The 12,500-nt window shown below is 47.6% G+C and overlaps 1 protein-coding gene across 1 annotated transcript in view; it reads left to right on the top strand.

The window, feature by feature from the left end:
- LOC129351766 (laminin subunit gamma-2-like) overlaps positions 1–12,500 on the top strand; it is a 15,161-nt gene that overhangs the window by 1,447 nt on the left and 1,214 nt on the right. The window contains 22 exon segments of the mRNA XM_055020669.1: positions 3,639–3,815; positions 3,883–4,000; positions 4,384–4,505; positions 4,585–4,716; positions 4,784–4,973; positions 5,614–5,726; positions 6,056–6,121; positions 6,124–6,444; positions 6,522–6,755; positions 7,013–7,054; positions 7,057–7,148; positions 8,255–8,405; positions 8,797–9,002; positions 9,119–9,198; positions 9,328–9,465; positions 10,173–10,224; positions 10,226–10,315; positions 10,386–10,535; positions 10,635–10,759; positions 10,904–11,087; positions 11,904–12,062; positions 12,155–12,254. Of these exon segments, the coding sequence (XP_054876644.1) occupies positions 3,639–3,815; positions 3,883–4,000; positions 4,384–4,505; positions 4,585–4,716; positions 4,784–4,973; positions 5,614–5,726; positions 6,056–6,121; positions 6,124–6,444; positions 6,522–6,755; positions 7,013–7,054; positions 7,057–7,148; positions 8,255–8,405; positions 8,797–9,002; positions 9,119–9,198; positions 9,328–9,465; positions 10,173–10,224; positions 10,226–10,315; positions 10,386–10,535; positions 10,635–10,759; positions 10,904–11,087; positions 11,904–12,062; positions 12,155–12,254 (3,042 nt within the window).

Below are 12,500 nucleotides of genomic sequence, written 5' to 3'. Positions count from 1 at the left end.
CCAGCTGAACAGAACAGCTGAACAGAACCATCTGAACAGAACCAGCTGAACAGAACCAGCTGAACAGAACATTTCTGTTCTACTGAAAATGGGACGAAGGGAAGAAATGAGAAGAGAAGCAGATCCAGCAGATCCAGCAGATCCAGCAGGATCTTGTCCTCGGATGCCGCCGCTCTGCTGCAGGAGGGAGACGCCCAGCGGGGGGCAGAACTGAGCGGGGGGCAAACAGACACGCAGGGTGAGGCCCGTCTGCCCCGTCTGCCCCGCCTTCGCCTCGGGACACAGAGTCTGAAGACGCAGCAGAGAAAAATCCAGAAGGATCTGTCCACACACGACCGGGAAAAACAAACAGAACCTCAGAGGAGAGCTGAGGTTCTGCTCCGACCCGATCCAGGTTCTGAGGTTCTGCTCCGACCCGATCCAGGTTCTGAGGTTCTGCTCCGACCCGATCCAGGTTCTGAGGTTCTGCTCCGACCCGATCCAGGTTCTGAGGTTCTGCTCCGACCCGATCCAGGTTCTGAGGTTCTGCTCCGACCCGATCCAGGTTCTGAGGTTCTGCTCCGACCCGATCCAGGTTCTGAGGTTCTGCTCCGACCCGATCCAGGTTCTGAGGTTCTGCTCCGACCCGATCCAGGTCTGAGGTTCTGCTCCGACCCGATCCAGGTTCTGAGGTTCTGCTCCGACCCGATCCAGGTTCTGAGGTTCTGCTCCGACCCGATCCAGGTTCTGAGGTTCTGCTCCGACCTGATCCAGGTTCTGAGGTTCTGCTCCGACCCAATTCAGGTTCTGAGGTTCTGCTCCGACCCGATCCAACAGCACCGGGTTTAACAACAAGAAGAACCCAGAGAGCTTCAGCTGGTGGAACCAGATGTACCAGCTGGTTCTGGTCCAGTGAAGCTTTCATTTCCTGGACCAGAACCATTTCGAACAGCCGGGTCCAGAACGATCCATATTTTGGTTTTGATCATCATAATGAGCTGGTTAAACTGACCAGCTTTTCTCATTTTAATGACAAAAACTGGTTGGACTGAAAATCTGCTAAAGATCATAAAACAGGATCAGTTTATAGATTATTGATCGGTTTTATTGACCTTTGAAACAAATTAATAATCATTCATTTTCTCCTCAGTGACAATAAAAATCTGTTTCTGCTGGGATTTGATGATCGAGGCTCTTTACCATCACCCTAATCTTTAGCTCCCTCCTAAGATTATCCATCACATCCAGGTCAAGACTTGAACTAGGCCACTTTAGTGGAGATTCTGAGTTTCTCAGCAGAAACATCAGAGAATAATCCGGGATTAAAACCTGATGAGGGGAAATATTTAATCTGACATCAGAATGAAACGTTTCAGAGGGAAAAACCGATAAACAATGAAACCAGGATCTGTTTTCAGATTCCTGCTCCGGGTTTCTCACCCGGCCGATTTCCTCTGTTTGCTCCCGAAAGGAAAACAGAGAAAACTGAAAACTTTCCTTCATCATCAGGAGCAAAAAATCGAAATAAAAATCTGGAAAATTAAAGTTTCATCTGCAGAAAAGATGGAGATGAAAAATATTCAGCAGCTGGAAAAATTTTTCTCTGAATATAATCAAATTGTGGCTGCAGTAATGGTTGCCATGTTGCTGCGTTGCCATGTTGCTGCGTTGCCACGTTGCTGCGTTGCCATGTTTCTTCCTGCGTTGTTCCCTCAGCAGGTGAATCAGAAACAGTCGGTGATAAATTCTCAGACCGTCTCGTCTGGACTCTGGAAGAGTCTCGACTGAAAGACATTCCTGAGTTCAAGAATCTTGACGTCGCCTGATCAGAACCGTCAGGCGGCGGTTCTGATCCGTTCGGTCAGCTGAGTCACAGACTGACCTCAGACAGACACACCTGAACCTGACGCCTCTGAGTCAGAACCTCATTCATTCCTCAGAGCCTCATTCATTCCTCAGAACCTCATTCATTCCTCAGAGCCTCATTCATTCATCAGAACCTCATTCATTCATCAGAACCTCATTCCTCAGAACCTCATTCATTCCTCAGAGCCTCATTCATTCCTCAGAGCCTCATTCATTCCTCAGAACCTCATTCATTCATCAGAACCTCATTCATTCATCAGAACCTCATTCATTCCTCAGAACCTCATTCATTCATCAGAACCTCATTCCTCAGAACCAGCACAATGAATAAAACTTTCTGTTTATTCTGTGAATAAAAAGTAAAACATTTTAAAATTTGGACCCAGAAGTGGAGAGTTTGGATAAAAGTTCTCAGGATTCCAGATTAAAGGTCCAGTTCGTCAACCTGCTGGTTCCTATGAATCAATATTAAATGGGTTTTATTGATAATAATGCATTTAATGGTTTAGGTTGTAGTCGATTCTGGATGGCGAAATAAAATAAACATTTATCTCTTTAAAGAGAAACATGATGTAAAGGGGTCAGAGGTCAACCTGCTGGTTTTATAATCCTGATTTATCAGAACATTTTCATCAGTTAAATATTTATTTTTCAGATTAGAGCAGATTACAGCTGAAGATCTTCCATCAATCATCTGAAATTGGTCATAATTTGAAATATATATATATTTTTTATTTCCTGATCATAATTTCCAGTTTTTCTTTCATGCTGAAAACTGTAAATGTTGAATTCATTTCTCTGGTTGTGACCTGGTTTTTATTTTAGTTCCTGAAGCTTTTTGAAAGTTTTTATTTGTGTTTTTCTGCTGAACTCGTGAAGCTTCATGTCGTCAGTCCGGTTTGCTGCTGAACGCTGTCAATGTGAGGAGATCAGTGAACTCTGAGCGTTTCATCTGAACATCCAGTTCTGTGTTTTCAGATCAGACGATTTTCTCTGTCAGCAACCATGTTGGTGTCACTGGTTTCCAGTTCAGGGAAGAAAAAGAGCTGAAGGCAGAGAAAGACACTGAAGCTGCAGCGCAAGAAGAAACTAATGTAACATTTTTAACTCAGTTTGATGGAGAAAAGGACAGAAATAAAGGCTAAATACTAAATATATGTTTTACTTGGGTAACAAAATGAACCTCGGGTCGGGTTCAGGTCGGGTTGGGGATCAGGTCGGGTTCAGGTCGGGTTCAGGTCGGGTTGGGGTTCAGGTCGGGTTGGGGATCAGGTTGGGTTAGGGTTGGGGATCAGGTCGGGTTCAGGTCGGGTTAGGGTTGGGTTGGGGTTCAGGTCGGGTTAGGGTCGGGTTGGGGTTCAGGTCGGGTTAGGGTCGGGTTGGGGTTCAGGTAGGGTTAGGGTCGGGTTGGGGTTCAGGTCGGGTTAGGGTCGGGTTGGGGTTCAGGTCGGGTTAGGGTCGGGTTGGGGTTCAGGTCGGGTTGGGGTTCAGGTCGGGTTAGGGTTGGGTTCAGTGATTAGAGAAGCAGAAATGTTGGTTGTTGTGCAGAAACTGAAACAGATGAAGCAGCAGATGAGTTTTATTGGACAGAATGATGCGTTTAGGAGACCAAACCTCTGTGGGAAAAACAGTAAATTTACTTCCTGTAGAAGAAAAAGATGAAAAGTTTGTTTGACTGAGGAGCCTCATGATCATCAAAAAGAAGTTTTCATTTCTCTGATAAGGTTTCAGTTCTTTCCTCTGATGAAGCTCCTGATAGTTTTCTAAAGTTTCCTCTCGTCTCCGTCCTGCAGCTGATCTGCGCTGTGAGTGCAGCGGCCGGGCGCGGCTCTGCCTGCGGGACGCTTGGGGTCTGCGCTGCCTGGACTGTCAGGGAAACACTGAGGGTCGACACTGCGAGCGCTGCAAGGACGGATTCTACCAGCAGGGGGCGCGGCTGAGCTGCACGCCCTGCGGCTGCAGCCCTGCAGGTGAGGACGCGCCTGTTCGCATGACGTCATGAAGTCAGAAAAGGTCTGAGCGGTTTTCTCTCTGCAGGTTCTGTTAGCAACACGTGTGACAGCAGGGGGCGCTGCAGCTGTAAGGAAGGCGTCTCTGGAGACAAATGTGACCTTTGCCCCGACGGCCCTGTGGGGGCGGACGGCTGCAGCAGGAGGTGAGGTCATCATCTGATAGCAGCTGTTTATTGTGACGTTTCAGATTCAGATGCTTTCAGAACGTTAAATTGTTTTAATGCTCAAAAACTCAAAAACATCGAAGCTTAAACTAGTTAATGTTTTTGCTTCTGTGTTGTTGTAAATCTTCTGATGTATAATTAGAAGTTTTTGGATTCTTATAATAAATCAACTTCCTAAAAGTTTGAATAATCAGCAGAAAAATAAGCAGCAGGTTAAAGAAAGGAACAGGATCTGCTGCCAGAAATCTCACTAAATGTTTCAGGAAATTTCGTTTCAGACGTTTTGCCGGTTTGTGTTTCATCGTTTCCTGTCAGTCGCAGTTTTTCTGTTTCACCTCAAACTTCCTGCTGGTTGTTTCCAGGCGCCGGGAAACAGAGGATTCTGGGAGTTTGAGTCTGCCGTGTTTCTGTTACGGACACAGTGAGCGATGTTCCGCTCAGCCTGGTTTCTCCGTCCACAACATCTCCTCCACCTTCAGCTCAGGTAACAGGAACAGAACCCGGTCGCCGGTGGTTCTGTCCGGGTGGTTCTGCTCCAGCTAAAGCAACCTGCCGGGTTTCAGGTCCAGACGGCTGGACGGCGGCGACGGCCCAGCGTACGACTGCTCAGAACGTTCTGTTCCGCTGGTCGCCCAGACACCAGGACCTAGAGGTGGTCTCCAAACAGAGCCCGCCCACTTACCTGTACGCGCCAGGTGAGACGAGCTCCGCCTCCCCGTGTCCGTCAGCTTTGCCTCCTCTGACCCGTTTCCCGCCCTGCAGAGGTTTACCTGGGGAACAAGCTGCTGAGTTACGGCCAGAACCTGTCCTTCTCGCTGCGTTTGGACCGCGGCGTTCGCCACCCGTCCACCAGCGACGTGGTCCTGGAGGGCGGCGGCCTGACGGTGGCGGCGGCGCTGGGGGACCTGAGGGCCGTCGTCCCCTGTGGGAAGAAGATCCACTACAGCTTCAGGTCAGGAAATGACATCACTCTGATCCGTTTAACGCCTCGTTAGCTTCCTGACGTCTCCAACATGAACCCCGGATGAACAACGATCCAGAGAAGAAAAACATTCCTGAGTTCAGAAATCCTGACGGTTCGACCTGCAGAAACACAGAAACTAAAGTTTAATAAAGATTTAAACTTTACTCCATGAAGACATGCTTTAGGAAACATGAACACATGAACATGAACACATGAAGAACATGAATACATGGACATGAAGACATGAACATGAAGACATGAAGACATGAACACATGAATACATGAAGACATGCTTTAGGAAACATGAACACATGAACATGAACACATGAAGAACATGAATACATGGACATGAAGACATGAACATAAAGACATGAACACATGAAGACATGCTTTAGGAAACATGAACACATGAAGACATGAACACATGAACACATGAACACATGAATACATGAACACATGAATACATGAACACATGAATACATGAACACATGAACACATGAACACATGAATACATGAACACATGAACACATGAACACATGAAGACGGCTCTCTGTCTCTTTCTGCAGGTTGACTTCTCACCTGAACGTTTCTGCAGAATTTGTTTCTCAGGTTTTCTGTTTCCTGACAGGTTGGATGAAAAACCCGGCAGCAGCTGGAATCCTCAACTTTCCTCATTGGATTTCCAGAAGCTTCTCCAGAACCTGACGGCCATAAAGATCCGGGCCACGTTTGGACCGGACGGTGAGACGGTTCTCATTGATTAGTGAAGCTCGTTAAACTCAGAAGTTCATCCTGATGAAATTTGAACGGATTAAAACATTTTGATGTCCAACATAATCTGTTCTGACCTTCATCTCTTGATGTTGATCTGTTTATATGCTGATGACTCTTTAATTAATGTTTCTTTTGTTCAAAGTTACAATTTGACCTGATTTCATTGTGAAACATGACAGACTATCACAGACCATCTGTTCCTGCAATGCCCATCAGAAATGGTCTATTCAAAGTAGCAGGAGAACCACGTGACACCAGGTCTTCTGTCTGCTCCCTGATTGGTCTGTTTCCTTCAGGACGCGGTTACCTTGACAATGTGAACCTGGTTTCGGCTCGGCGTGGGCCCGGCGTGGCGGCCGGATGGTCCAGACCTGCATCTGTCCTCCGGGATACGAGGGCGACTCCTGTGAGCGCTGCTCGGCCGGGTTCCGGCGCCGGACGCCGTCGGCCGGAGCCTTCGGCGCCTGCGAGCCGTGCGGCTGCCGGGGCGGCAGCTGCGACCCCCAGACCGGAGACTGCTACTCCGCCGACGAGACGGCCGGCGAGCGCGGCTGCCCGGACGGGTTCTACAGAGACCCGCGGCAGCAGACCTGTGAGCGCTGCCCCTGTCCGGAGAGGTCGTCCTGCTCCCTGGAGGCCGGAGCGCTGGAGCCTCAGTGCCTGCGCTGTCCGTCCGGAACCTTTGGTGAGTCCAGGAGGAACCCAACAGCGAGGGAACCAGCCGAACCCGCTCAGTAACGTAAAGCTTCGGCGTCTCCTCAGGGTTTTACTGCGACACCTGTCGGGAGGGATTCTATGGCGACCCCGCGGGTCTGCGAGGCGCGCAGCGACCCTGCAGATCCTGCAGCTGCAACGGAAACATCGACGTCAGCAGGGCGGGAAGCTGCGACCGGATCACCGGGGAATGTCTGCGGTGCCAGAACAACACGACCGGCCGGTTCTGTGAGAGCTGCCTGCCCGGGTTCTACCGGAACCCGTCCACCGCCTCCTGCAAACGTGAGGACAGAGTCCAGGTCCATTCAGTCAGAACCAGCCAGTCAGAACCATCCAGTCAGAACCATCCAGTCAGAACCGGCCAGTCAGAACCATCCAGTCAGAACCATCCAGTCAGAACCGGCCAGTCAGAACCATCCAGTCAGAACCGGCCAGTCAGAACCGGCCAGTCAGAACCGGCCAGTCAGAACCATCCAGTCAGAACCATCCAGTCAGAACCGGCCAGTCAGAACCGGCTCTGATCATGTTTCCCTCTCCAGCCTGCCTCTGTGACCCTCTGGGCTCAGAGGACAGACAGTGCGACCGACCGGACGGTGCCAGTGCCGACCCGGCTTCGAGGGTCCGAGGTGTGACCGGCCCAACTGCCCCACCTGCTTCACCCCCATCAGGAAGAAGGTACCTGTTCATGCAGCGCATGTTGAAGCTGCAGCGCCCCCTGCTGGGTGGAGCTGCAGTTCGTTTGATTCAGGAAGTTAAAGAAAAGATTTGATCTGCAACACAGATTAATAAACTAATGCAGATTAATAAACTAATGCAGATTAATAAACTAATGCAGGTTAATAAACTAATGCAGATTAATAAACTAATGCAGATTAATAAACTAATGCAGATTAATAAACTAATGCAGATTAATAAACTAAATCAATTTAATAAACTAATGCAGATTAATAAACTAATGCAGATTAATAAACTAATGCAGATTAATAAACTAATGCAGATTAATAAACTAATGCAGATTAATAAACTAAATCAATTTAATAAACTAATGCAGATTAATAAACTAATGCAGATTAATAAACTAATGCAGATTAATAAACTAAATCAATTTAATAAACTAATGCAGATTAATAAACTAATGCAGATTAATAAACTAATGCAGATTAATAAACTAATGCAGGTTAATAAACTAATGCAGATTAATAAACTAATGCAGGTTAATAAACTAATGCAGATTAATAAACTAATGCAGGTTAATAAACTAAATCAATTTAATAAACTAATGCAGATTAATAAACTAAATCAAAGCCTGAGGCTGGAATTAAACGCGTCACATTTTATGTTCCAATGATTCTGGAAGAAAATGTTTCTGCAGAAACAATATTTTAGTTGAAATGTTGCATTTATTTCAGTCCAACCCTGAAACATGAAAGGTTTTGAGCTGATCCTGCTCTGATCATAATCAATCATTTATTTGGTGGAATATTATAACAGCTGGACAGAAGAACTTGCTGCGACACACAGACAGAAATCTGCAGTTTTTTCTTCTTCCTGATTATATTTTATGGCTTCTTGCCTGAAAACAACAAACTGTTTTAGAGTCTGATGATGCTTTCGTTTCTGTAACCACAGATTTCATTTCAAAATATTTTCCTCTGCATTGAAAGCCAAATTTTCCAAATTTTTGTCTCAATTTTAAATTTCTATCCATATTTTTGCCTAAATGCTTCAGAGGTTTCTGTGTTTCAGCTGCGGATTGAATTTCTTCTGTTTCTCTGCTTCAGATGGAGCTTTACTCCTTCAAACTGAAGGAGCTGGAGATGCTGCTCTCCGATCCGGGTCGGGTTCCGACCAACCGGGCCGAGATTGAGGCGGCTCTGAGAGCTTTGGAGGATCTGATGAAGAACCTGCAGGACAACGCCGAGCAGCTGACGGGTCAGAACCTCCTGCTGAGCGAAAGACCATCCAGATCCAAACATCAGACATATTGATTATTTTAAAATGATTAATAAACAACCTCAGACTTTGAATTTGATCGATTTGATTAATCAAAGTTTTTATTTTTCTTCCTAAATCTATTTTTTAAATTTTTTCTTGAACAAAATTAATATAATGTAAAAGTTTGTTTTTTGTAAGTAACGTCCTAAACGCACCAAATTCATAAAAAATGTGAATAAAACATGTTAACAGGAAAAAGGTTCGTATTTCCAAGCTGAACCTTATTCAGCTGTTTTGGTTTTACTGGCCTCTAGTGGAGATTCGCGGTACTGCATGTTCATTTAGTTGTTGGTAAAATAAACCGTTTCCTGACGTCTGATTCCAACAGATCAGGAGAAGAAGCTGCAGACTCGCCTGTCGTCCATCAGCAGCCGTCAGCTGACCGACGACCAGGAGATCCAGAACATCTCAAAGACGGTCAAACACATCGACCGGCAGCAGCAGAGCTTCAGGTCAAAGGTGGAGGAGGTCGAGACGCTGATCGCTGCCATGAAAAACCTCCTGAAGGAGGCGAAAACCAAAATCCAGTCTGTGGTACGATCCGCTGACCAGGAGCAGGACGACCTGATCAGTTTCTCCTGATCAGATTTTAACGTCGTTGATGTGAAGCTGTTTCCTGTTTCCTGATGCTTTGCTTTGTTTCCTGTTAGGAGCTTCCTGCCCGTGATGACCCGCTGACCTCAGGCTCGCTGTCCTCTCTGGTGCAGCAGGCAACAGGACTGGCTGATGAGTAAGATCTGAATCCGCTTCTCCTTCATCATCATCTTCACCGCTGCTGACCTTCTGACCTTCTGTTGACCTTCTGTTGACCTTCTGTTGACCTTCTGTTGACCTTCTGACCTTCTGTTTCGCCTCCCAGACAAAAGGCGACGGCCGACTCTGTGGAGCGGACGGCCAACCAGGCTCTGAACGACTCCAAGCAGAGTCTGGATCTGGTCCGGACTCTGATCACCAAGGAGAACAAAGTCAAGGAGCTGATTGGAGATCTGCAGGATCTGTGAGTAGATCCTAAGATCCTCAGCCTGATCCACAGTGGATCCAACTCTGAACTCATCCTGAACTTCATGATGTTTAGATCCAAAACCAAACAGAACATGTAAAACCTGAACCTTCAGTCCAAAATGTTTCTGCTCTGCTGCAGCCAAGATGTTTATGATCCCAACAGATTCAGATGATCATGTGAGAATGTAGAGAACCGATCTGGAACCGATCTGGAACCGATCTGGAACCGATCTGGAACCGATCTGAAACCGATCTGGAACTGATCTGGAACCGATCTGAAACCGATCTGAAACCGATCTGGAACCGATCTGGAACCGATCTGAAACCGATCTGAAACCGATCTGAAACCGATCTGGAACCGATCTGGAACCGATCTGGAACCGATCTGAAACCGATCTGAAACAGATCTGGAACCGATCTGGAACCGATCTGCTCCTCCATCCTTTCTCCTTTTCTTCTTTGACTCGTTTTTAAGGAATAGAAATTCTAATATAAATTCTATTTTTGTTGGTTTACTGACTATAAATTTTGATTTTGTAGTCAGCTGCTCTGACTGAACACTAAACATTTGGTGGAATCTGAATTTTCTTCAATGCTGATGTTCTGGTCAGAGAAACTGGACTTTCTGAGGAGAATCTGAGTTTCTGGCTGTTTGGAGCATCTGGGATAAAAACCGTGTCATTTTCTCCTGCTGGCATCCAGATACGATAAAACCTCGGCAGATGTGAAGAGTTTGGAGAAGCGAGCAGGAAGTCAAGAGCGACGACGCCAAACAGGAGAGCAAGATGGCCGACGGCATGCTGAAAGACATTTCCACATTGGAGAGAGCTCCAGCGTCGATGAAGGTAGGAGCAGCTGCACTAGCATTAGCATAGCATTAGCGCCCACTGAAGGTCTCTGTGTGATGACGCTCAGGATGCTGTGGACGCCATGGCAACCAGGCTGGACGCCCTGAAGGACGCGGCGCAGAAGAACATGTCCGCCGTGGACGACCTGCTGGGCGCCGTGGAGGAAGACCGGACCGACGCCGAAGAGCTGCTGGATCGGGGCCGAACCGCACAACAGGTACGTACCGACCAGTCAGAACCAGCAGAGGGAACGATGACTGGAACCAGAAGTTGGTCCGGAACCAGAACCTCTGATCAGCTGGACGTTTGTCTGCAGGAGTTCAACAAGCTGCTGGACCGGGTCAACACCGCCAAAACCGAAACCGAGAAGGCTCTGCAAGGCGTCGGTACCAACAACAACCTGGATGACACCCTGAACACCCTGAAAGGTACGGACACCCGGCACCAGCAGGTGGCGCCGTGGGTTATGGTGGTGGAGCTCACCAGAACCGGGCTTCATCTGGTACCAGGAAGCTGATTGACTCCCTGTTAGAACCAGCCAGTCCTTTCCTCACTCGTCTGTCTGCGCCTCCAGGTTTCGACCAGGAGCGGCGCCAGTAAAGCTGAAGCCGATGAGGCCATCAAGCGTCTTCCGAACATCAACAGCACCATCCAGGAAGCTGTGCGTAAGAACGGCGAGGCCCAGTCGGTTCTGGACGCGGCGTCCAACGATCACGACGAGGCGATGGAAAACATCAACGCTCTGGACGACTTGACTAAAAACCTCCAGGTGAAAACAGAAGTTAGACTTTCATAAAACTGTTAAAACTGAAATTTCATTTCAAAACCTCAGCAACACCATCAGCAACTGAAGCTGAGCGCCCCCTGCAGGCCGAGCTGCAGGCTGCTTCAGGATTCACTGACTGCTTTTCTCTGGATGCTTTTTATAGTTTTCATAATTTTCTAAGAGCAAATCAAATGTTGTGATTATTGACCATAAAAATAAGCCTCACATTAGAACAGTTAGCTAAAGTTATGCTAGGCTAAAGCTATGCTGGGCTAAAGCTATGCTGGGCTAAAGCTATGCTAGGCTAAAGCTATGCTGGGCTAAAGCTATGCTAGGCTAAAGCTATGCTGGGCTAAAGCCATGCTAGGCTAAAGCTATGCTGGGCTAAAGCTATGCTAGGCTAAAGCTATGCTGGGCTAAAGCTATGCTAGGCTAAAGCTATGCTGGGCTAAAGCCATGCTAGGCTAAAGCTATGCTGGGCTAAAGCTATGCTAGGCTAAAGCTATGCTAGGTCCATCATAACTTCTGACACTGGAACATTTTACAGATTATCTTTTATACGTTAAACTATAGAAATTCTTTGTTTTGGGAACAAAGAGCTGAAGCTCAGTCTGTTTCAGCAGGTCGGCCCAAACGCTTCAACTCCAAACAGCCCAACAATCGGATCAAACATTACAGTTAACAGTTTATTAATGTTTTCATCATTCTGATCTGGGCTGTTAGCCTGAAGTTTTCCACAGAATCTCAGGAGTTTGTTTTCCTGGGAGACATTTTCTCCTCTGGGTTTCTGTAACGTGAAGTTCTGGTTCTGTCCATCAGAACGCGGCCGGGTCGCTGCCGGACGCTGACGGTTTGGTGAGCGAAGCCGACAAACTGAACCAGGAGGCCAAGAACCTGAAGGCCGGAGCGGAGCAGACGGCCGAGGGGCTGAAGGACGGGCTGAAGGAGGCGGAGCAGCTGGCTGCTGGAGCGGAGGAGGTAACCACAGCCATCAGACGATGGAGCGGAAGGTGGAGCGGAAGGTGGAGCGGAAGGTGGAGCGGAGGGAGTAACGGGTGTTTTTATTGCAGGCGGCTGCCGGAGCGACCGCGGCGCTCGCCAACGCCAAGCAGAGCAAAGACGCCGTTCAGGAAACGCTGAGCTCCGTCAACAACATGCTGGCCAACATCAGTACGTTCTGCTTCCTTCCTGGTCCGGTCCGGTCCGGTCCGGTTGGATGAGCTGCAGGACCCAGTAGAACCCAGTCAGACTGGGTTCTACTGGGTCCTGCTGTTATGTCCCATTGCTACGCATCAGATTGTTGATCAATATTTCTGATTGTTTCAAAAGAAGCTCTAAGCTTCTGGTTATTAGTCCAGATTTAAAGGAACTCAGTGTTTCAGCTGTTTTACAGTAGAACCTGATAGAACCCAGCAG

Source organism: Poeciliopsis prolifica, unplaced genomic scaffold, assembly GCF_027474105.1.
Source record: "Poeciliopsis prolifica strain line A6 unplaced genomic scaffold, Auburn_PproV2 SCAFFOLD069, whole genome shotgun sequence".
Classification (NCBI taxonomy): Eukaryota; Metazoa; Chordata; class Actinopteri; order Cyprinodontiformes; family Poeciliidae; genus Poeciliopsis; species Poeciliopsis prolifica.
This window is presented reverse-complemented; position numbering and strand designations above follow the sequence as displayed.